This window comes from Melanerpes formicivorus, unplaced genomic scaffold, assembly GCF_026170545.1.
Source record: "Melanerpes formicivorus ecotype bairdi unplaced genomic scaffold, bMelFor1.0.p_v2 SCAF_1, whole genome shotgun sequence".
NCBI lineage: Eukaryota > Metazoa > Chordata > Aves > Piciformes > Picidae > Melanerpes > Melanerpes formicivorus.
Window position 1 is genome coordinate 53,316,148 of NW_027142353.1, and position 22,509 is coordinate 53,338,656.

General features: G+C 45.2%; 1 protein-coding gene across 1 annotated transcript in view; it reads left to right on the forward strand.

Moving 5' to 3' along the window:
• Positions 1–21,267, forward strand: part of FLT1 (fms related receptor tyrosine kinase 1) — a 128,460-nt gene extending 107,193 nt beyond the window's left edge. The window contains exons 19-30 of the mRNA XM_068143393.1: positions 2,736–2,849; positions 3,598–3,686; positions 5,436–5,595; positions 6,021–6,118; positions 6,675–6,797; positions 7,883–7,994; positions 9,535–9,634; positions 10,953–11,058; positions 11,145–11,275; positions 11,636–11,720; positions 12,575–12,666; positions 18,823–21,267. Coding sequence (XP_067999494.1) covers positions 2,736–2,849; positions 3,598–3,686; positions 5,436–5,595; positions 6,021–6,118; positions 6,675–6,797; positions 7,883–7,994; positions 9,535–9,634; positions 10,953–11,058; positions 11,145–11,275; positions 11,636–11,720; positions 12,575–12,666; positions 18,823–19,027 — 1,415 coding nt within the window. The 3' untranslated portion in view covers positions 19,028–21,267. The remainder of the gene's footprint in view (positions 1–2,735; positions 2,850–3,597; positions 3,687–5,435; positions 5,596–6,020; positions 6,119–6,674; positions 6,798–7,882; positions 7,995–9,534; positions 9,635–10,952; positions 11,059–11,144; positions 11,276–11,635; positions 11,721–12,574; positions 12,667–18,822) is intronic.
• The last annotated feature ends 1,242 nt before the right edge of the window (positions 21,268–22,509 follow it).

Genomic DNA, 22,509 nt, shown 5'->3' on the forward strand with positions numbered 1-22,509 from the left:
CTTTAGCAAGAAAAGAAGGGGCAATTAGGTTTCCTGCACACAGCATGTTGCATATTGTGTTGGACTGACCCCATTCTGAACAGCACAAATGAAATTTAGCTGAAGCATAAGGGATCCACTTTGATCTGAAGACACTTGGATGGGAGCTTTTGTGGGTTTTCTTGGTCATTAGTTCCAATCATTAATTATCTCGTTAAAACAGGTGCCTTATGTTTCATTTGCATCTGTCTGACTTTCACTTCTCGTTCTAACCTTCTCCATTAGATTACATCATTATTTCTCTTCATGAAGGCCCTTTTATTAAGATAAAGAGATTGAGCAGCTTCAGTCTTGGAGATGTTGTGTCCTCTCTGAACTGTTTGCAGGCTCATCACACAGTACTTAAGATGCCATCGCTCAGGTTGTGTAATGGATTTACCAGCACTGCTCATACACCAGTGCTCTTCCCAGTGTGAAATCATCTCCCAGCCATTCACTGCTGCTTTTCTCACTGGAGCAGAAAGAACACAGACCCTCATCAATTTGAAGAGGACACTTGGGAAGTTAGAAGATAGGATGATATTCAGTCATAGCCTGCAGCAGCTGTGGCTGGATTCTGCAGCCAGAGTCCTGGTGACCTCACTTCCTATGTTTTTAGCTTTCCCTAGTTTATACATGTAAGGATCATATCAGGCTCTGGTAGCTGGTAGTGCATTGCTTATCTGTCTCAGCACTTGAATTGTTTCAAGTGTCACTCTTTGCCAGGACACATTCTCTGTAAGGCTTAGACTCTTTGTGTTCTCAGCTGTGTCTGTTCAGGCATACTTTGAATACATCCCTCTTACCCAGTGGCTTCTAACTCCACAGCTGCACGCTGGGTTATCAGTTATCAGGAGATCTGTACATGTTACTTCCAGCCTTTGGAGGGGCATGCACAACAAACACTTTTAGACCTACTGTCTGTGTCTGCAACATTCTACCTGAAATAGTTTCTGTTTCTTGCCTGCAATGACCTGGCATCTGCACTCTGCAGGGTGTGCCCTCTTGATAACGTCCTTAACAGGCTTGTACCAAGTGCTTTACCAGGGAGTGGCATGTGCTACTATGATATCCAGGATCAAGCCCAAGGAAGGAATTTGCAGCTGAGAGGGTCACAAACCTTTAACCTCTCTTGTGTCAGCAGCACAGAAGTACCCTGCTGCCCAATGCCAAATGAACCACCCTGCAGCAAGCATGTTTGGAAGATGTGAGGAAAATAAAGCTTTGGTCTCTGTACAGACCTTGTGCAACAGTGGGCCAATAGCCATCTGTGTCATTGGTTTCAGTGGATGGCCTGTCACCTGGGTCACCACCTGACCCTTGGTTGACTGAGCTGTTCTGCCAACATGAAGACATGTGCTGGCTAAGTGGTCTGCCAGGTTCAGTGCTTCTTCAGGCAGCTTTAGGCTTCTTGTGCCAGCCAGCGCTATCAAGGCAGCAGAAATTGCTCCTGGAATAGATAGGAGCAGGCAGCAGCAATGTAATGTCCTCATGGTGGGATTCCGTGTGCATGTGCAGGGTAGGTGCTTGCATCTGAATTAGTTACTCAAGTTCCCTTTATTGTCAGTGGTGAGAAACAATAGTTCATCCTGACCTAAGGCAGATCTCTGCATATGGTGAGGTAAACACTTGTTTAGCTTTGCTGAGTGTGGATAGAGCCTGTGGTGACTAGATCCTCTCTAAGTATCTTCACTATAGACACCTAAAGTTAGGGGAGATCTGCCCTGTTTCTTGTGTCCTCACTAAATTATCCAGGAACTTTGCAGTCATTGATGGGCTTTGTCGCCATGGAATTCCCATGAGGTGGAGGGAAAATGTCACCACCTATACAGATGAATGTCACTGAGTAGATGACAGCTTTTGTGTGGGGCCACCATCAGACATTGAAACAAAGCCCTATAAGATCAGTTCTTTCCACCACACTGTTGTTCTTACTCTTGATGTCATTCAACTGAAAAGTCCTTTTGGGTCCACACAAAGCAATATGTTTTTTCTTGCTTTCTCACCAAAACAAAACTCAGAGGGAATTACAAATTTCACTAAACACTAAATAGAATCTTTTGGGTTCAGTTGTGGGTTTTCTTATGCCATTAGTGTTGCTAATATTAATACTGATCATAACTAGTAAGGGTGAGATGCAGTCACCTAACTTTAGCCAATTAAATTTTGCTTCACTGGTCTATCTTAATATACCAGCCTTCTTCTATAATGAGCAGAACCAGACAAGCATCACCAAGGGGTGGCTCATCTCTTCCCTGTACAGGTGTCTAAAGCTGTTGGCTGCACCAGCCTCTGGAAATGCTTTGCTCTTGCCATTGACTGCTTGAGACGTTGATTACTGCAGACTAATACATAACCCTTAGACAGCCAAAGTCAAGTCAGCTGAAATCTACTTTATCTATATAGAGTTAATTATAGTCTTGAAGCCCCTTTTAATTTGTTTTTTGGCTGAAACAACAAAACTACTCATGTGAAAAAAAAATCTCTCATTTCTAGGTATAACAGAGTCTACTGAGAGGAAGTTGAGTGCCTAACTCTTTATGGATTTTATTGCAAGTCAGAGGATGCTGAGCAGGGAGGGATAGAAAAAGAACAGGAATACATCAAGTACATCCAGTAACAAAAGTTATGTCAGTTGAAAGTAACAAGAAGTGATAAAGCTCAGCAGGACCAATTTTTTTTTGCCATTTCACATTGATTTTGTCTTGTGTGTACAGAAGGGGCCACAGCAAGTGAGTACAAAGCACTGATGACTGAGCTGAAAATCCTGATCCACATTGGTCATCATCTCAACATTGTGAATTTGCTGGGAGCTTGCACAAAAAATGGGGGTAAGAAAATTTGCCCTGCACTGAGAATGGCTTTGGATCACCTCCCAGTAAGCCAGTTGGCCATGTTGTTTTTTTATCCAGAAGTCAAGCTATTAACTTCAAATATTGGAGCCCATCCTATGGCTGGGAGGGGGGAGGGGCGGAGGGGGAAGAGCAAAAGACATTTTTAGTCATCTAATCAAGCAATTAAACATTTTCTCTACTTAAACTTCTCTTAGTGTTAACATGAGTGGATGTGAATTTAGGACTCTGCCACTTGTCCTTTATCTCACTTCACAGCTCAAGTGCAAGTTAAAATGATCTGGAAAGGCTGGGAACAAGGGATATCAGCTGTTGGCTCTGAACAATGAATCACAAGGCAACTGCTGTAAAATCCTTGATGATATTCCACTAAGAAAATCAAAGGGCCAATATGAGCAATGGCTTGTTTTAGATATGTCACCTATTTTAGTTCAACAAGCATGTGTGGGCTGCAGGACTCAAGCCTGAACGCAGACTGCCCAAAGAGGAAATGGAGGGTCTCTCAGGAGACAGGTTCATGATCCAGCTTTCAAAAGTTGGGCTCTTCCCTAATTTCCAGAAACAGTGCTGTTTTGCTAACATGACCAGTGTCCTTAAAGTAGCCTTCTGCTTCAATGGAGCACATTGTTATTCAGGACTCAAGTTATAGCTATGGGCTATTCTTCTTACAACTGATACTGCCTTATATTGCTTCATGCTGCTCAAAATGCACTTTCCTTTTGCTCAGGGCCTCTGATGGTGATTGTTGAATACTGCAAGTATGGGAATTTATCAAACTACCTGAAGAGCAAGAGGAATTTTTTCTGCCCTAACAAGGTGAGAAGGCAGATACCTCTGGAAGGATTCATTTTGCCTAATGTAATTGTCAGCAACAAAGATGTCAGTCTCTGAGCTAGCCTCCGAGCTAGCCTCCTCTTTTCTGCCAAAGGAGAAAAACAGCTTATGGGTGCAGTCCACCTCATCTATTTCAATATTTGGTGTGGTCTGTGTTGTGTCAAGAAAGGACTAATTTCTCTCCCCTGACTGCAAGGAAACTGCTGTGAGTAATTTGGATGGAGCCACCTAAAGCAAGAGGAAGCAAATCCTATCCAAAGTGTCCCCATATGCCCTCACCCCGCTGCTGACAATCCCATTCCTGCTGAGCTTGGGGTCACTTCAGAGGCTGGTGTCAGCAAAGCTGAAGGAAGTGGTTTTGCCCACTGATTTCAGTACCGCCAGGAACACAACTGAGATAATGTCATTAAGATCTCATGTTCCAAGACACTCCAACATTCAGAGATTTGCAAGTAACCTCATTATTATGTGAGGAGAAGGGCTATCATGAGGAAAAGAGTTTGAGAGTCTTGTCTTCACATTCCACAGACCTCTAAATCAATTATATGGTGGGTTTCTTATCACAAACCTGAACCCAAATGTGCCAACTGTATTGCTGCTTGTTGCACTTTCATTAACCCCACCCAAAGGATTAAGAGCTCTGAAGTGGGATTTAGGAGCCTGTAGCCAGAACAACATTCCTTGAATCCTGTGCTCAACTGTGCCAAATCTCAACAGCATCTTGGGGATTGTTAGGAGGGCTCTGCAGGAGGGCACAGTCAAAGGGCTTTGGCTGAGTCTCTGCTCCTAAGGCTGGCCTTGTTGATCTCTGAGACAGAACAGCCACATCCTCCAGCTGATGTAGGATGCTCAGTGGGGAGCATGGCTGTGTAGGGTCCACCCCATGGGGAGATGCTCGCCTTTCCCCTACTGAAGAGCTCACCCAGATTCAGTGCTCCAGCACCCCTGAGAAGGGTGTCTGGGCAGGAGGGAGGAAGGGAGCCCAACTCTGCATCAATGTGCAGGAAAGAGCAGTCACAGGACAAGAGGAGAGGGAAGAGGGGGACAAAAATAGGGCCAGGCAGCTAGGCTGCTCTCCGTGTAGCAGCAGAAAAGCATTTTTCATGCAGTGTTTGATGTGCCTCATTAAACCATTGCTGGCCATAACATGAAAGCACTGGTTCAAGGCACTGGGGAAGAGAGGCAGTCATTTCCAGCAGCAGCTCCATTTCAAATACAAAGGGCCCTCACTTCTCATTGGAAGGTCTTGCAGTGAACACCAAAACTGCACAGGGACATAGAGACACTTTACTTTGAGAGGGCTGGCACACCTACACTGTGGGCACAACCTTATCAACTCACCCCACCATGCTCCTTCTCTGACTACCAGAGACACACAGTCCCTTTCAAATGTCTCATTTCAGGCTGAGATGAGTGACAGACCAACAGATGTGTCCATCCAAGAGCCCTGAAAATCCTTACCACATCAGAAGTAGCCCACCACCCTGTCTGCCCTAAAATCATGTGCTAGCAGCCTCAATCTATGATGTTTCTACCCTCTGTGGATGGCAGCCTTGGTAGAATGCCCTCTGCTGCAATGGCATTGGACACTGTGCCTGTGGGAGACGTGACCACGCGTGCCACACACCAGCATTTTCTCCCAATGGAAAGGCGACAGAAGTCTTACTTGGTTCCTCCCCCACTCACTCTGATGCTCTGATGTAGCCCCTCTTCTCCTCTGTTTGTTTGAAGGACTCCTCTCTGCAAGGAGAGCCAGTGAAAGAGAAAAAGGATATTGAGCCAGTGGAAGGCAAAAAACAAAGGCTGGCCAGTGTCACCAGCAGCGAGAGCTTCGCGAGCTCTGGGTTCCAGGAAGATAAAAGTCTGAGTGATGTGGAGGAGGATGAAGAGGGTAGGTATTAATTCCTTCCTGTCCCTACATGGTCTGTGATATTTTTACAACATACTGTGCATCCCTGAAATTTTTTTCCTCATTTATCACCCTAATAAACATCCGTGGGAGACGCTCACAGGGTCATGTCCAGAGGGTAGAAGATTTAAAAAAAGATTATTTCCAGGGTTACTAAATCTGACAGGACAATGTGTGATTGTTTCTTTCGACTGCTCCTTATCTTTGGTGAAAACACAGCAGTGTCCAAAGCACAGGGTATAAAGCCAGCACTATTTTTGTTTACAGTGACAGTGAGCTGACCTTCGAATACTACTCTATGAAGACCAAATTTAAGGGAGTAATAGGATCAGGTGTGGGGGTGGGGAGGGGGAAATAGATGTCTTGAGAGCAATCTTTGTAACAGACTTCTCTTTCCACCTTTGCAGATGCTGATGAACTCTACAAGTTTCCCCTCACTATGGAGGACTTGATCTCCTACAGCTTTCAAGTGGCCAGAGGCATGGAATTCCTCTCCTCCAGAAAGGTGAGTTTTGTGCTGAGGACTTTTCCCTGCAGAAGGATGAGATTCAGAGGTGAGATCACATCAACATTTTAGTGATACCTTCCTTGGGAAAGCTCCCAAAGGAAGAGCTCTTTTCCTCTTGGTGTTATAAATATAATGGTGTGTTTATCCAAGTCTCCATAGCCCATAAACACAGGATCATGGCTGAAGGCGGTGGGTCAAGCTCATTTATTCAGTGAAGATCTTCTGGGTGTGGTGGGTTGGGGTTTTTTTGTTTGTTAATTTCAACATACATTAAGTAGGGAGTTGCAAATGAACCAGCTCTTGCCCTGCAAACGTCAAGGGGTTTAAAAAGCTATCACTTTCTGGATTTGGGAAGCTTTGGTGTTTTTTCAAGGGTTGCCACTGTTTACAACGCTTACTTTGTGTATATTCTACTTCTCTTAAAAAACCCCAACAACATTAAACTTGATCTCTCCAGTAATAATAATAACAACAATCATTTAAGAAATAATCAGTCAGGAAATTGTGGGCATGATTGAGGAAATGCAGTCTGACTGTGAAACTTTTATTGTAGTGCATTCATCGTGACCTAGCAGCCAGGAACATCCTTTTATCTGAGAACAATGTCGTGAAGATCTGTGATTTTGGCCTCGCGAGAGATATTTATAAGAATCCTGATTATGTGAGAAAAGGAGATGTAAGTCAAGATGATGTTTACTTGCCCAAATGTTTATAAGATACCATTTCAAACTGTCTACCAAAACCTTCCGTAGACATCCACGTTTCCTGAAGTTAAAAGAACTTGGAAGCTATCATGGTTTTGATATGAAGATGAGCTATCCAGATGCTTTGTAGATCTGGACAACAGTTCTATCCTCAGGCATAAGGCTTGGACATAGTAACCATTTCACAGCTCTGCCCTGTTAATACCTCAGACATTGTTTAGTCTTGTTTCTTGGCTGGCTCAGCATAACCCCCTTACTCAGTAAGCTGCCTTCAAGGAAACCAGGGCCAGGTACTGCTTGCGGTGCCTCAAGGCACTGAGCTGCACTTGCTGCCCTCAGTGTCTGTTCTATTACATTTTTTGCTTCTGTTGCTAACAGCAGGCAGTGAGGACCCTGCCAGGACTGCCACGAAGGCTGGGCCAGCTAACTGTGTCTGCACCCATCACCTTGAGGCCATGGGAATTTGGTGTGGGCATGGGGGTCATGAAAGGGTCTCCTTCTGGAGGGCTCTTACACCTGCCAGCTACTCCCTCATCTGTAAACAACTTTCAAGACTGACAGCACTACATATTAGCTGGGGGACTTTGTTCACACAACTTGGGTGTTGCTCAGCCTAATATGCTGCGCTCAGGAGGCTTCAGGGTTTACTGATACGCTCCTGCAACACAGGCCCTAAAAACTTCCCTGGGAATACCTCCAGTACCACCACAGAATGATTTGTGCTTGGATGTAGGGTTTTGTCCCCTCTCTCTAGGATGCTGGCAAGAGACCTCTACTCTTGCATATCCCCACAAAGAAAAGGCCTCATCATTCTGGCCACAGCTTTCCAATGTCTGGTGTTTTGTGCCACACATATTTTAAGAACAGCCTTGTACCCCAACAGTTTGCTAAGAAAGCATCTGAATGAGTGTGGGTTTATCTTGACTGCCTGTAAGGAAATCCCAGGGGTTCCTGTTTCAATGGTAATTATTTACATAACAATATATAGTTGATTCATCTACGATTAAATTCTTTTTGGCTTTGAAAATAATAGTCAGGTTTGTCCCTTTTACTCCAGGCTCGACTTCCTCTCAAGTGGATGGCTCCAGAATCCATATTTGATAAAATCTACAATACAAAAAGTGACGTGTGGTCCTATGGGGTCTTGCTGTGGGAGATATTTTCCTTGGGTACGTCAACTCTGCACTCTGGGAGCTAGACTCAGCACTGGGGGCTTCAGCCTGGGGAAAAATATCTACTACCACCAGAGCTTTTGCCAGCTCTTTATTAAAGAAAGACCTAAATCAGGCAGAGGTGGGGTGTGGGGAAGTGGGGTGAACTGTGTGCATCGTGCACCTGTGAAATGGAAATGTTGGTGCTTGTAAGAGCCAGGCTGACAGGCTTAATGGACAGCACAGCTGATAAACCCTTGACAGAGATGCAGGGCAGTACAGCCAGAGAAGCTGCAGTGCTTTGTCTGACTGATGGCACAAACCAGAAAAAAATTAGGCAACATTTTAAGTGTTTTATTTATTATTGATAACAGAGAACTGCGAGCTTGGGTCAGAAGCCACCAGAGACTGAAGCATCACCACCTGTGCCACAGATAGCATTCACGTCATGGAGTGTCATGGGCTGGGTGCTCCCTCAAGAGCTTCTTACTTCTCTTGAAGGAGCAAGGGAGCTGAACACACACATGCTTTTGCATATCTTAGACTGTGTCACCTCCATTTCCAGCCTGAGACAAGGTCATCCCCCTAAGCCCAGGAGGGACCCAGCACCCCCCTCACCCAGACTGCTGGGCATAGCCGGCAAACAAGCATCTGCACAGATGCTGCAGGATGAACTAGAGCATGCAATCTGAAATTAAAACCCAGTGGAGCATTTTTTTTTCCTCCCTTTCTTTCACATGGAAAAGGCAGGATACAAGATGTACACTGAATGAGAGCAACAATGACTGTCAGAACAGAAGAATCTTAATTGGGTTCAGCACAGAGGCTGACAAAGGAGGCGAACAGCAGAGGAAACAATACTATACAATTCTCAGGACAATCAATCATTTATTAGTTTAAATACGTGTTGTTGGTCAGCTTGCCAACTCTTGTGACTTTATGGTCAGCCTCATAATACCTGCTATTTTTTACTTAGAGCCTCAGCTCCTTGAACCTGGCGACTGCCTGACTCTCTGAAAGGTCTTTTCGGTTTGTTTGTTTTTCTTTCATTTTCCCTTTTCCCTTTTCTTTTTGTGTGTGTGTATGTGTGTGTGTCTGCAGCAAAAAGAACAACAGCATGACCAGGCTGCAGCTTAAAAACACAGAAAATAGAAAAGCAATGCAAATGTATTATGATCTGATTTTATTTTCAAGGTGGCTTTGAGCATCTGGAGTTTATTAATAGCTTGCTTGCTTAGAATTTGGGATGTCCAAACCAATAGAGAGATCAGACTTGGCTTTTCTTCAGTGATATTTTTCAAGTCAAATTGATGTGTATTTTTTGCATTTTGGCCAGGAAAGCACCACTAATGGTTCTGGGTTTGTTCCTGCCTTCCTCCAAGGACCAGGGCTTGGAGCACCGTCAGCAGTAGTTCCCTACCTGTGGCAGCTGGCACAGGCCAGACCCCACAGAGGGACATGCTCCCAAGTATTTGAGGGGTATGAGTAGGATCAAGGCTAGGTCACAAGTACCCAGCCTCAGGCATGTATGACCCTGTTCTCCCACTGTCACTTCCAGGCGCCTCTCCTTACCCCGGAGTCCAAATAGATGAGGATTTCTGCAGCAGGCTAAAGGAAGGCATAAGAATGAGAGCCCCGGAGCAAGCCACTGAGGAGATGTAAGATGTCTTTCTCTGCTTGCCCTGTCTATTGCTGCCCTCCTGGGCTGCCTTGCAAAAGATGTACAAGGAAAAACAACTCAATAGCGCTTGCTGTCCTCAGCATCTTCTTACATTCACATCCTACCTTGGCCCTCGTGTGGGGTACGAGAGCATGAGGAAGAACACAGACTCAAGCCCAGGGCACCACCAGGGCTGGGCTCCAAGTGGAGCTGAGCGAGCAGCCCAGAAGAGGAAGGTCATCCATTCCTCTGCAGGTTTAATACTTACTGACATGCACACAGATAAGTGCTGGAGGAATGTGACATTATTAACATCGTCTTGACTTCGGAAGCGACAGCAGAGGCTTCCTCACAAACATTCAGATGACAAGGGCCCACCCTTTCCCGGAGACAATGTCTGATGGCAGAGGAAGGTGACAGGGACCCAGAGCCCCCAGATTGTGTTGCATGGGGGGGGGGGGGGGGGGGGGATTGTTGTCTGAGTCTTTCCAGCACAACATCAACTGTCATCACTCCCAGGTCCCCTGCCTTCGGGTGCAGCCTTAAGCTGCCGTTTCATGGCTAACACCTTTTTTAGAGGCCTGGGGAGGTCCAAATGAGATCCAAGTTTATAGCTCCTCTTCCCTCCTCCCTGCCCAGGGAGACACTGAAGATACACTCCATGGCATAAACCATTCAGGAGCATGAACATATCCATGGTGGTTTACCTCTGTAGACAAAATGGACTACGTGAAGGTGTCTTTGGTGCCTTCGGAGTGCTTCGTCATGACTCTAAATAGCAACACTTACCAAAAAAATAGTTCTGCAGAAAGGATGTAAGCCAGCCATGCCTATCTGGGAATATTACCCATTGGCTCATTTTATTATCCTAGTTACAGGAGATAAGAGCTTTTTTTTCCCTTCTCTTCCACATATTTTATTACAGGAAGGAAAGCTTGACTCAACCAATACCAGGAAGTGACACATTTATATAAGTCATCTTAGGATGCCTTATTCTAAACATTGCCAGTTAATAGATGCTTAATACAAAGGTTTAATGCTTAATTAGGAATATAAAAAGAAAGTATGACCAGTTAGCTAAATTATTCTTTTGATGCAGTCTTCCTAGTGTCTTGTGGGAAGAAAGGTTCTTTCCTCTTTCTGCAGAAAGTTTACTCTTTCAGTAAGAGGCCTCAATGGTATGGGAGAGAAACTTTGAAACATCAGGCAGGCTCAAGAGTTAACTTTAGTTATGACAAACTGTAAGAGAGTGTACTGCCTTGGGTCCAAGTGAGCTGTAAACCCACTAAGTGCTTATTTTAATTTCGTCCTCACAGCTACCAAATCATGCTGGACTGCTGGCGAAGCAACCCCAACGACAGACCAAAGTTCTCTGAGCTCGTGAAAAAGCTGGGTGACCTGCTCCAAGCAAATGTCCAGCAGGTACTGAAGGCATGACCGTCACAGAGGCAGGGGTGACCAGCCACAAGGCCTCAGGAATAACGCTTTCACTGCTTGTTTGCATTTAGGAAGGCAAAGACTACATACCCCTCAATGCCGTATTTACAACAGAAAGTGGGTTTCCCTCTGTATCCGATCCTCTGTGCAATGAAAAAATTCCTGTTACGAGTTCAAATTGTGGAAGCACTGAGAATATCAGGTGAGATAAGCAAAACTAAGATTGGGTTTGTTGGTTGGGTATTGTAGCTTGCTTCATAGCCTGGTTTGGATGGGCAAAGACACTCAAGACATCTCACGTGGCCTGAGCATCTCACCAGCCACCGAGGCACCACCACAGGGATCCCATTGGGCTGGCTCAGGCACTGTGAGAGGAGCAGCTGTGTACACCCCAGGGTTGGGGAGTGACGTTTGGGTGGAGTATGGTTAACAAGTCCCTTTTGTGTAAACTACCTTGATGACAGTTAGGCAACTGCTTAAAGGAACAGAGAAACACCCAGTGCTTCCTGCTTACGCACTTCACACTCTCACCAAAAATTGTCCTGCTTTTCTTGTTGAACAGATACATAAACACGTTCAAAATAAACCCTCCCCAGCGCATGAAGACATTTGAAGAGCTTCCCATCAAGGAAACGCTTGTGTTTAATGTAAGTGACTCTTGTACCAAATGGTTTGCCATTTCTGTCTTTTTATTTGTGAGACATACTTAAGAGAATCAAGATGGGGTTTTACTGCTTTGTCAGCTCTGTTGATGTGAGGTGCAAGATCAGCTGTACTTGCAGCACAGTGTTATCCCACTGTCCTGCAAAGTGGGGTCATCAGATTCTGACCATACAACGGGTTTCAAACACTTGTTCCCTGCTCAGAAACATCTTGTGCCATCAGGCTTGCAACGTACAGCTGCCAAGGTCTTGCCTGTGTCCCAAAGGTGTGGGAAAATCACTAAAATTTCCTTGAACTTGTGTTTCCTTCTGATGAGTACTGCACAAATGAGAATTGTGGGTCACACTTCCAGCAGAGGTTCCCAGTAGGAATAAGTCCTGTTACCAAGTGGACAAGCTTCGGACACATCTGCTAATGGGTCACATATACTGTTCTGGTGAGCATAGGCATGGATAAGAGGTTGAGGGAAGTTCTTAGTGACCCAGGCATATGTATGGAGTGGTAGGAGGTGGGAAAGGCTGGGATGAACCAGAGGCTGGACAGAACCCCACCTTGCATCTAGACACCTTTCTTTTAACACCATCTATGTGCATTAATGGCATGTGTTTGCTGCACCTCAAAGACACTTCAAAACAAGGAAAGCTGGGAAAGGCATCATTAAATACCTGAACACTGCATTATCTCCAGCAGCCACAGGAGCCACTGTCTCCTAGACCTCTCTGGGTATAAACAACCAAAATGATGCTGATAATCAGGCTGAAAAGTAATTGATCCCACTGTAAAAGTCACTGTTGAGAGTTAACACCTAATAGGGTAATGCGTTTCCATTCCCTTGCAGGAATGCCAAGCAGACAGAGGGAGGGTGCTGGCTCGAGAAGAACTGAAACGATTCACATGGACAGGAAGCAAGCCGAAATGGACACTCTTTGGGTCTGTATTTTATGTTTCCTTCCCCTTCTTCCTACAGAGGGCAAAGGAGTATTCAAGTCCCTTGTGCTAATGCATGCCTAACAAAAGTAGCTGAGGTGTCTAAATTCATGCAAATGCTCTTGCTGAGGTGTGTCTTGTTCAGTTGAGTCAACAGTCAACCATCTCCTACATACCTAACCCTCCATATGCCTTCAAGGAAACAAATAACCCTCAACCTCTTCAATGCACATAGCATCATGGAATTGTTTCATTTGGAAAAGATGTCCAAGATAATCAAGTCAAACTCTCAACCTAACACCACCACTACCATTAAACCATGTCCCAAGGTGCCATATCCATGTTTCTTGAACATCTCCAGGAACGGTGACTCCAACAGTTCCCTGGACAACCTATTTCAATGCCTGACCACCCTTTCAGTAAAGAAATTTGTCCTAATATCCAATTTAAAGGTTCCAGGACACAATTTCAGGCTGTTTCCTTTTGTCCCATTACTAGACACTAGGGAGAAGAGATGAACCCCCACCTCAGTACAACTGAGTTTCAGCTAGTTGTAGAGAGCAATGAGGTCTCCCCTCAGCCTCCTCCAGACTAAACAATCCCAGTTCTTTCAGCCATTCCTTCTAAGACTTGTTCTCTAGACCCTTCACCAGTTTTGTTGCCCTTCTCTGGACATGCTCCAGAGTCATCCTTTTATTGAGGGGCCCAAAACTGACCAGGTAGCTGTTGGAAACAAGCCCTTGGCAAGGGGAGGAGGACCGTGTGGCTGTGAAGGATCGGCAGTTGTTTCTGCAAGTCCCCAAGGGCACCCCAGCTGGGACAAGGCTCCCTGTTCTTGTTTTTGCCCTTCTTTTCTATGACTCAGCTAAGCACAGCCCATTTAACACCCATGGGCTCAGGATGCTAAAGTGGCAACTTTACAATAGATGGATGTGAGGGCCTCACTTCTCTTCCTGCCTTTAAGCGCTTTAATATATTGGCCACCTTCCTCCACCTAATTCCTGACAGCTGCCCAAGCAGGGAACTAGGGCTGCTCGAAGACATGCATTGCACTGACATGAACTCTGTAAATGGGAAATGTTTATTTTCCCAATGCCAGCAGTGTCTTAGTTCCCAGCTACTGTGAAGCTGGCAGTGTCTGTGCCTGGCTTTGGCTCACTGCACTCAGCCAGCCCAGGACTGCCCAGACCCAACCCATCGTTCATCTTACACTGGCAGGAGGTCAAGGCCATGCTGCCATCCTGCCTGTGCTGAACTTGTCAGCAACTCGCAGCTGGGCAGGCTGGGAGGTGTGGTATTGTCTCAATGAACAATTGGAGCTGGGTGAAACGTGCAGTCAAGGCAGGGAGGACTTGCTTCAAGAAAAATTCCAGTGACTAAGAGGGCGTAGGTTGAATGCACAGAAACGCATGTACAGGAGCGTGCAGGCTCACACAGCCAGTGTACACAGCATGCAGGGTAAACGTGCTGCTGGCAGGAGCCTTCAATGGAGCACTGCTCATGTGTGCAAAGCCAGGGTCATTCAAGCCACTCCAAAGAAGCGCTGGAAAACCCTTCCTCCTGCCTTGGCCACTCACCTTTCAGAAAGGAAGACTGTGAGCAAGGGTAGAGTGCTTTGATTTTACGTAGGCAGTTCTCCATACTCTCTTTTGAGGAGCCAGCTATTAGAGAGCTTGGAATGCGTGTGGCTACCAGAGGGCCCCAAAGGATGCAATATTTCCTAGAAGTGGTTTAGCTCAGTTTTGAGTAAATTTGCTATTTCTGAAAGCTGCTGTCAGCTGCATGGACAGCATGGCAATTTCCCTAATGAAATGCATGAAATGCTTTTTTCTTTGAATGGCAGGGAACACAGAGACCATTCCACAAGCAGCCCTCTGGAACTGCTTTAAGCAGTTATCTTCAGATACAGAGTGAAAAAAAATAAAATATGCTTGCATGGGGGAAAATATTGAACTTTACAGTGACTGCTAGAAAAGAACTCTTCAGGGGAACAGCAGTTGGCTGGGAACACACAAGGTCATCTGGCCCACAAGCTAAACAGTGGTAGTGCAGCGCTGTGCCAAAAAGCAGTCATGGATGTGAATGACCCTTTAATCTGTACACATTCCTAAAAGTGGTAGCTTCTTAGCTGAGTATCCTTTATTTAGGCTAAATTGGAGGAATAAATAAAAATGTTGTACTGAACATTGGACAGAGAGGACCCTGAAGGGTTTTGACACATGTAAGGAGATGCAGAGTCCTGTTTCCTCCCTTGTGCCCTTCTCTGCGGTCCTGCCCCCTGTACTGACATTTCTGCTGGGCTCACCTTGCGGAGAGCTGGTTCAAGGTGCTGGATTATCAGAATGGCCCCAGAACAGGTTCAGAGCAAGCTGTAGCAACTCATCACGAGGGCAGCTGGTGCCAGCAATAGGCTGAGGTAGGGGTCACCCCGCTCTTAGCAGCATACATACAATCAGATCACCTCCGCTGTAACACTGACCTGCTCGCAGAGCACTTACCATCACGCTGCACAGCACAGCACTGCAGTTCAGGATGCAGACGCACCAGGGCATGGGGCCTCACCCAAGGCCAAGGGTGCTGCAGGGCCATGCTCTTGCAGCTCCCTGCTCACCTGCAGGCTAGGGGGAGCTAGCTTACCTTGCCCTAGGCTGCCTTTTCCTGTGCCCAGGGCAAAACGATGGGGCTTAATCTCTTTTTTCTCCCTCAGTTCAAAGCATGTGAAAGCACATGTGAGCCGGCCAGCTGGGGTGATGCTTTCAGACTGGCATAAGGGTGCGTGCATGCCCTGAACTGTAGCGTTAAGGGATTCAGACTTGTGTCTCAACAGTACTGAAGGAGTGGTTAGGGTGGAAGGAGACAAAAATCAGTGCACGCTACCTGTACCAAGCAGATAATTTCAAAGAGAACTAATCAGTTGACTCCAGGAGAGAAACAGTGCTGGCACTGGTGCTTACTCAGTGTGCCCAATCCAAGAGCCAGGCCTGAGGGACAGAAGAGTGGGAAGACAGCTTACCTGATGGTGCAGGGGTACCCCACTCACCCAGGTGAGTGTCCTCCTCTCAAACTTCCACTGTTGTGGAGGCAAAGGCACCAACATGCAAAGCTCAGCCTCATTTCCTAAGAGGAAACAACCCAAACCCTAGGGAGCCTCTCAGGCCCAGGTGGTTGCCAAAAGCACAACAGAAATGGTTGCTTGCATGTCTTGGGCTTGCTACTGCCATTGGGATGAAAATAAGAGATACACTGAATAGCATAAAGAGAGAAAAGCCTTTACTAATGTAAGGCCTCAAGTAACACGACCCAAAAAAGAAAGGTTTGGGGGCAGAGAAAGAACCACTTTCTGAGCTCTGCTCCTTTCCAAGTGAAAAGGATCCAGCTGCAACTCTCTTCTAACTTTTCAGTATTGGTGAAAATGCCCAACCCAAGTACACCAAAATCTTTGGGCTCGAGCAAACCTCTGTCTCAAAGCAAATCATTAAATTACATAAATGGCTAAGAGCACCACCACCAGTGAGCTGCACTGCAGCCAGTCTCTAACCTCACTCCATTCCTGAATCTGTCAGAAAAGCAGCAGCCATGTCCTCCAACCAATGAGCCCAATTAAAAATAACTAGACAGAAGTTTCTAATCTACACTCCTAGAGTGGAAAGGAGATAGTCTGCAGCTACAGAAGCTTTTACTGACTGTAAGTCCTGTCTCAAAATGAATCCTGACTATGGATACCAAAACCCCGTGGGGTCCCTCAAAGCTCATCATGGAGCGTGTGCCCAGGGACAGCAGTGCACTCAAGGTAAAATTAATAGATGTAGCTATAGTAGCATCAAGGTTTATTAATTAAAGTAGAAACCAAGTCTAGCTCACAATAAAATTCTTAGGATGCAAAAGCTGATGGCAAATGCAAGGATCAAAGCCTAATTATTTTAAGGTTCATAACTTAGCATGCACACTCCCCTTGTGCCAGCCAACTGCTCCCTAGGACTCAAAATTACACCATAGAAGCATTTCTCTTTAAATCTGTCAGAAACAGTCCACTGACTTTGCAACTAACCTTATCACAGGGTTATAGAATTTATCCCAAGGCAATTACTTGTCCATCTGCCAACAGATGCAATATAAAAACATGGGATGTGTTGGTAATTCTCATCCTGAGGATTCATCCTCATGAACTTCATCCATCTACAAATAAATATAATGGGGTGGTCTTTTGGGGAGGCCCCTCTGATCTCCTACAGTAAGACAGAAGACACAGACCACACCTCTTAAAAAGCACACAGGCTTGTGGGTTAAAGATTCCAGAAACTGTGACATCTAAAGAGAAACTCCTCCATTTCCTACTCAGGAAAGGCTCTGTGCTACCAGTCCTGTACTTAAAAGACCTAACAATGCAAATTAAAATTAAAAGCAAAACCTTGGGCTCCAAAAGCCTAAACAGATGTTCTGACTGGATTCTCTGGAATTCAAGAGGAGGGCTGCCAACTCTCCTGACCTTATAAATGGAGAGGAGTGGAATGTCCATGAACTTATCAAAATATAGGGGAGGGAGTCTATTTTTAGGCATTGCAGTCAAGCATTTGTTTATATTAGGATTTCACATGTAATCAATGACGGAAAATGTTCTGAGTTGTCCTTTGTCTACAGATAAGTCTTTGGTATCTAAGTGCAATGGTATTCAATTCTCCTTGCCTTAACCTTCTTCAATATTGAAAGAGTCCTGTTAAGCACTGTACTCTCTAAACATGGGTGAAAAAGTGCTGCAAGGTGAACGCTATCTTGAAGAGTGGCTCAGATGAGAAGAGATTAAACCTCTCTTGCAACAGGACATCTTATAAAAGGCAGCCTCCATGATAATTTGTCCTTCGGGGGAGAGCAAAACCCTTATTCAAACCAGTAGTTCACAGTGTCCAGTTCTGGGCCCCTCAGTTTAGGAAGGATGTTGACTTGCTGGAACGAGTCCAGAGAAGGGCAACGAAGTTGGTGAGGGGCTTAGAACACAAGCCCTATGAGGAGAGACTGAGGGAGCTGGGGCTGCTTAGCCTGGAGAGGAGGAGACTCAGGGGTGACCTTATTGCTCTCTACAACTACCTGAAGGGGGGTTGTAAACAGGCAGAGGTTGGTCTCTTCTCCCAGGCAGCCAGCACCAGAACAAGAGGACACAGTCTCAGGCTGTGCCAGGGGAAGTTCAGGCTGGAGGTCAGGAGGAAGTTTTACACAGAGAGAGTGATTGCCCATTGGAATGGGCTGCCCAGGGAGGTGGTGGAGTCGCCGTCACTGGAGGTGTTCAGGAGGAGACTTGACAGGGTGCTTGGTGCCATGGGTTAGTTGATTAGGTGGTGTTGGATGATAGGTTGGACACGATGATCTTGAAGGTCTCTTCCAACCTGGTTTATTCTATTCTATTCTATTCTATCTGCTGCCAGGAGAAGCCTAAGAGAGGACATACCTAAACCTTGTGCCCTTCTGAACAAACATCAGTCATTGATCTTCAAAAAAAAATCATCCAGCATTAGGTTTTGGGAACATCTGCACTAGTAACTTTCTGCTTTTGCCTCAAGTCTTGAGAACTTCTGTTACTTCACTCCTACTCAAAAAAACAAAACCAAACAAAAACCCCCAACAAAACAACCCCACAACAACAACAACAACCAAAACCCAAAACAAACAGCACACAAAACCCAAAACCCAAACAAAACCCAACAACCGACACACCAAGCCCTTCTCTTTGGAAGAACATTTAAATGTGGGGACCTTATGGGGATGCACAGCCCAGCAGCAGCACAGCTGACAGATTCTCCCACACTACTTTGCTCTGCATTGAAATTTCACTCTCTAGACTTTCCCATGAATGAGCAATTAGAGCTTAGGCTGAGCAATCAAGGACTTCCAATAAGCACCAATACTAATACTTGCAATGAACACAGGCACCTCACTAGTGATGTTCAGTCACCACATCTCTGGTCAGAAAGGGACTCACGGGTGACACAGAAGCCCTCTTTCAGTCCTCCATTCTGCTCTCCCATTGAGCAATCCCATCTGCATCAATGCCATTCACACCATCTGAGAATAAACAAAGCTGCTTCTTGTGATGTGCCTGGGCTCAAGTAATTGAAACAAACACTAATATATGTTAAATATGCTAACAGTGACACTGCTCTGTTACAGTGTAAAAGGTGCCAGCAGGAGCAAGGAGTCAGTGCTTTCTGGAAGAACCAAGCCAAGAAGCTTCTGCAGCTTCAGCTGTGACCAGCTCAGTGACTCTGAGCGGAGGTATACATATGGTAACACGGCACTGGAGAAAATGAAAGCAAACCATTCTCTCCTTCCTGACTACAGCTCTCTCAACCTTTATTCTCAACCACCTGTTTAAGTACTTCCAGGCCAAGATTTAAATATGCATTTAACCCTCAAACTTTCCTTCGAAACACTGTCAGTTTAAGAACTTTGACACAATTGTATTTATCCTAAAATTTTAAAAGGTGTCATTTGCTTTACCTTAGCGATCTGCTTAGCTACAGGCTGCAATGAGCACACTAAAATACAGCAAAACGCTAATGCTTACAGAATCACAGAACAGCAGGGGTCACGGAAAGGACCTCTGGGATTATCTGGTCCATCCTGTTCCATCCCCGTCTGACTCCTGACCAGTTCCATCCCTCTCTCCTGCCACAGCAGGTTCACCTACAGCAGGTTGCAAAGGAACATGAACAGGCAGATTTTTATTATCTCCAGAGAACAAAACTGCATGGCTTCTCCAGGCAGCCTGTTCAGTGCTCTGTCAACCTCAAAGTTTTTCCTTATGTTCAGATGGAACTTACTGTGTTCCACTTTGTGCCTGTTTCCCCTTGTCCTGTCACTGGCCACTGCTGAAATTTGTCTGAGCTCAATCTCTAGATATTTATAAGCAGTGGTAAGATCCCCTCTTCTAAGAGAAATACTTCAGTACCCTAATCATCTTCATTGTCTTTAATTAGATTCCTTCCAGTAGTTTGTCTTTCTTGGACTAGGGAGCCTAGAATCGGGCACAAAACTCCAGATGTGGCCTCACTTGGGCAGAGTAGAGGGACAGAACAACATCCCTCAGCCTGCTTCTTCCCTCAACCCACACTTCTTAATGCACCCCAGGATACCATTGGCCTTCTTGGACACACTTCTGGGTTCATGGTGAACTTTGGCTTAGGTTTTGACTTTCCCAATGCTGAACACTGACAGCTGCCACTAGAATTGCCCTGAAAACCTGGTCATCATTATGGAGAAAACCAGTTCCCTGTTTGGTCCCTGGCAGCAGAACTGTATTTCATGCTCTAGTTATGGGCTTTGCTGTGACTTGGGTGCTGCACTGGTGTCCCAGTTGGACACTAGCTGGGCAGCCCTCCAGAACCCCTACCTCATACACAGGGGAATCTGTGCCCTACTACTGGGGCCTACATAGTGCTGGAAGGCATTTTTGGATGGCAAATGCGTTAAGGAGTCTCACAAGGGAAGACTTCCAAATTTGTGTTGCAAAACACAATTGGCAAGGACAGAAGAGTACTAAGATCAGAGGAAGTAAGAACAGGGATTACAAATCTGGTTTGGACAAGCCTGCTGAAATCAAGTAAATATTCTTGAAGTTTTGCACTTTGTCAGTATGCCAACAGATACACTGGAACCAAACCACAAGCTAGATATAAAGCCAAGCTCTGTCCATGAGACTTCATGGACTTTCTAACACTGCACTGATTATATTTTACTTATCTGTCTGAAAAGACAAGATGGCTACTAAACTGCACATACTTTAAATGGATTATCACTAGAGAGCTTGAAAAGATTAGTTAGAAATGACAAGACAATCTCCTTGGAGAGTTAGGGCAGCTTTTCCGTGAAAACATTGAATTTCCCTGTTAGTTACCAGTTTATATGTAGAGGAATAAAAATGTACTATTCTTTTGCAGCAGGCTTTAGCATAGCACCTCAGCAAGGGCATGAGTGTTCCTTTGTTCAGCAAGTGTAAGGATGCACCATCCCCTTTGAATGCACTATTAAAATGAGAACACTGTAGCACTGATGTCTTCAACAACTACTGCCCAGGCTCAGCCTCTCATGGTCCACTATAAACATGCATTAACTCAAAAGCTGTAACATGGTTCTGACCTCTTATAACCCAACTTAGGGACTGTGAATTTAACCCACTAACAGGTTTAAAGGCAAATGACCTCTTGCATATTTACAAAGAAAAATGATCTTGGGAATTCACACCAAAAAAATGCACCACTACTTCTAAGTACCAATGCTAGGCCTTCCTGGCCAAGAGACCATCAGTTTAAAGTAGCTATTGCTCTGTTTCTTGCTGGTAAAGTACATTTGATCTTGTTCAAAACAAAAGTTTAAGAACTGCTTCTTAACTCCAGATGGGCAAAAAATAGTCATGGGATGATGCATCTCAAAGAAAATGTTTGCACAGTGTAAATATATAAATATGCTTTCTTTAAATATTTAAGAAAACTGGATGGCAAAGATTACTTTTATATGAACTCCTTAAGTTTCTTCAGATGTGAATAACTCTTTATTTTGCCTTGCATTTTCTGTATTCACATTAATGTATTTGGCTGCTACATTCATACAATAAAGTTTGCTTTTGAAAGAATCCACAGAGTTAGAATCATAGAATTGTTTCAGCTGGAAAAGACCTCCAAGATTAATCGAGTCCAATTGTCAATCTAACACCACCATGGCCATTAAACCACATTCTGAAATGTACTGTCTACATGGCTTTCAAACACTTCCAGGGACAGGCACTCTACCACCTCCCTGGCCAGATTATTCCAATGCCTAATACCCAAATCTAAACCTCCCCTGGCACAATTTCAGGCCACTTCTTCTTGTCCCATCACTCGATACTCAGGACAAGAGGCCGTCCTCCCCCACCTCACTACAACCTCCTTTCAGCTAATTGTAGAGAGCAAGGAGGTCTCCCCTCAGCCTCTTTTTCTCTAAACAACCCCAGTTCCCTCAGCTGATCCTCATCAGACATTCTGCAGGCGATTCACCAGCCTCACTACCCTTCTCTAGATACACTCCAGCAGCTCAATGTCCTTGTCATAGTGAGAGGTCCAAACTGAATACAACAGTTGTGTCCTAACCAGTGCTGAGTACTGAGGCATTACTAATTAATCCAGTCTCAAAGACTGCCACAGCAGATGATTCAGCATCGGCCAGCACTAACACATCTGGCAAACAACTCATCCCGTGGGCCAGCTTTGTGAGCAAAAGAGAATATGGAGTAACTGCACAGAAGGCACACTTCTCACACAGCAAAGCAGATACAGTGATGGAACTTTCACTGCTCCCTCTGTGAGTGGTATCACCTAGATTCAGCACATCTAAAGTGTTTACTGCCTAAAGGCAAAAAAAAATTCAACTCTGCTTCTGGGAGAGACAAGGTTTCATGGGTGAGGGAAGAAAAAGAAGCCCATTGATGAACATTCATTCAACTGCCACCCACATTCTGTTACTTCTGCAGCTAGAAGATCTGGAACAGACAAAAGGATAGCAAACAGCTAAGGTGCCCCCAGCAAAGCCTGTTCTGAACTGTGACATGAGTTAGCACCTTAGGCCTGGTAGATGCTTTTTCTTCTCCAGAGAACCTCTACATCCTCACCCCATCCATCAAGAGCTGAGGATGCTGCCTCCACAGAGATGTTCAGTTGAGTACACTCTGCTAGAACAGCATGTTATCATCTGAGGGGATCTCCAAGTCACACTGCAGTTAAACTACACACAAGTGCTGTAAGGAAGCAAAGATGAAACTTCCAACTGCTGCTACAGGAGTTGCGTAGCTGCACATTACTAAGGAGGAAACTGGAGCCTAGG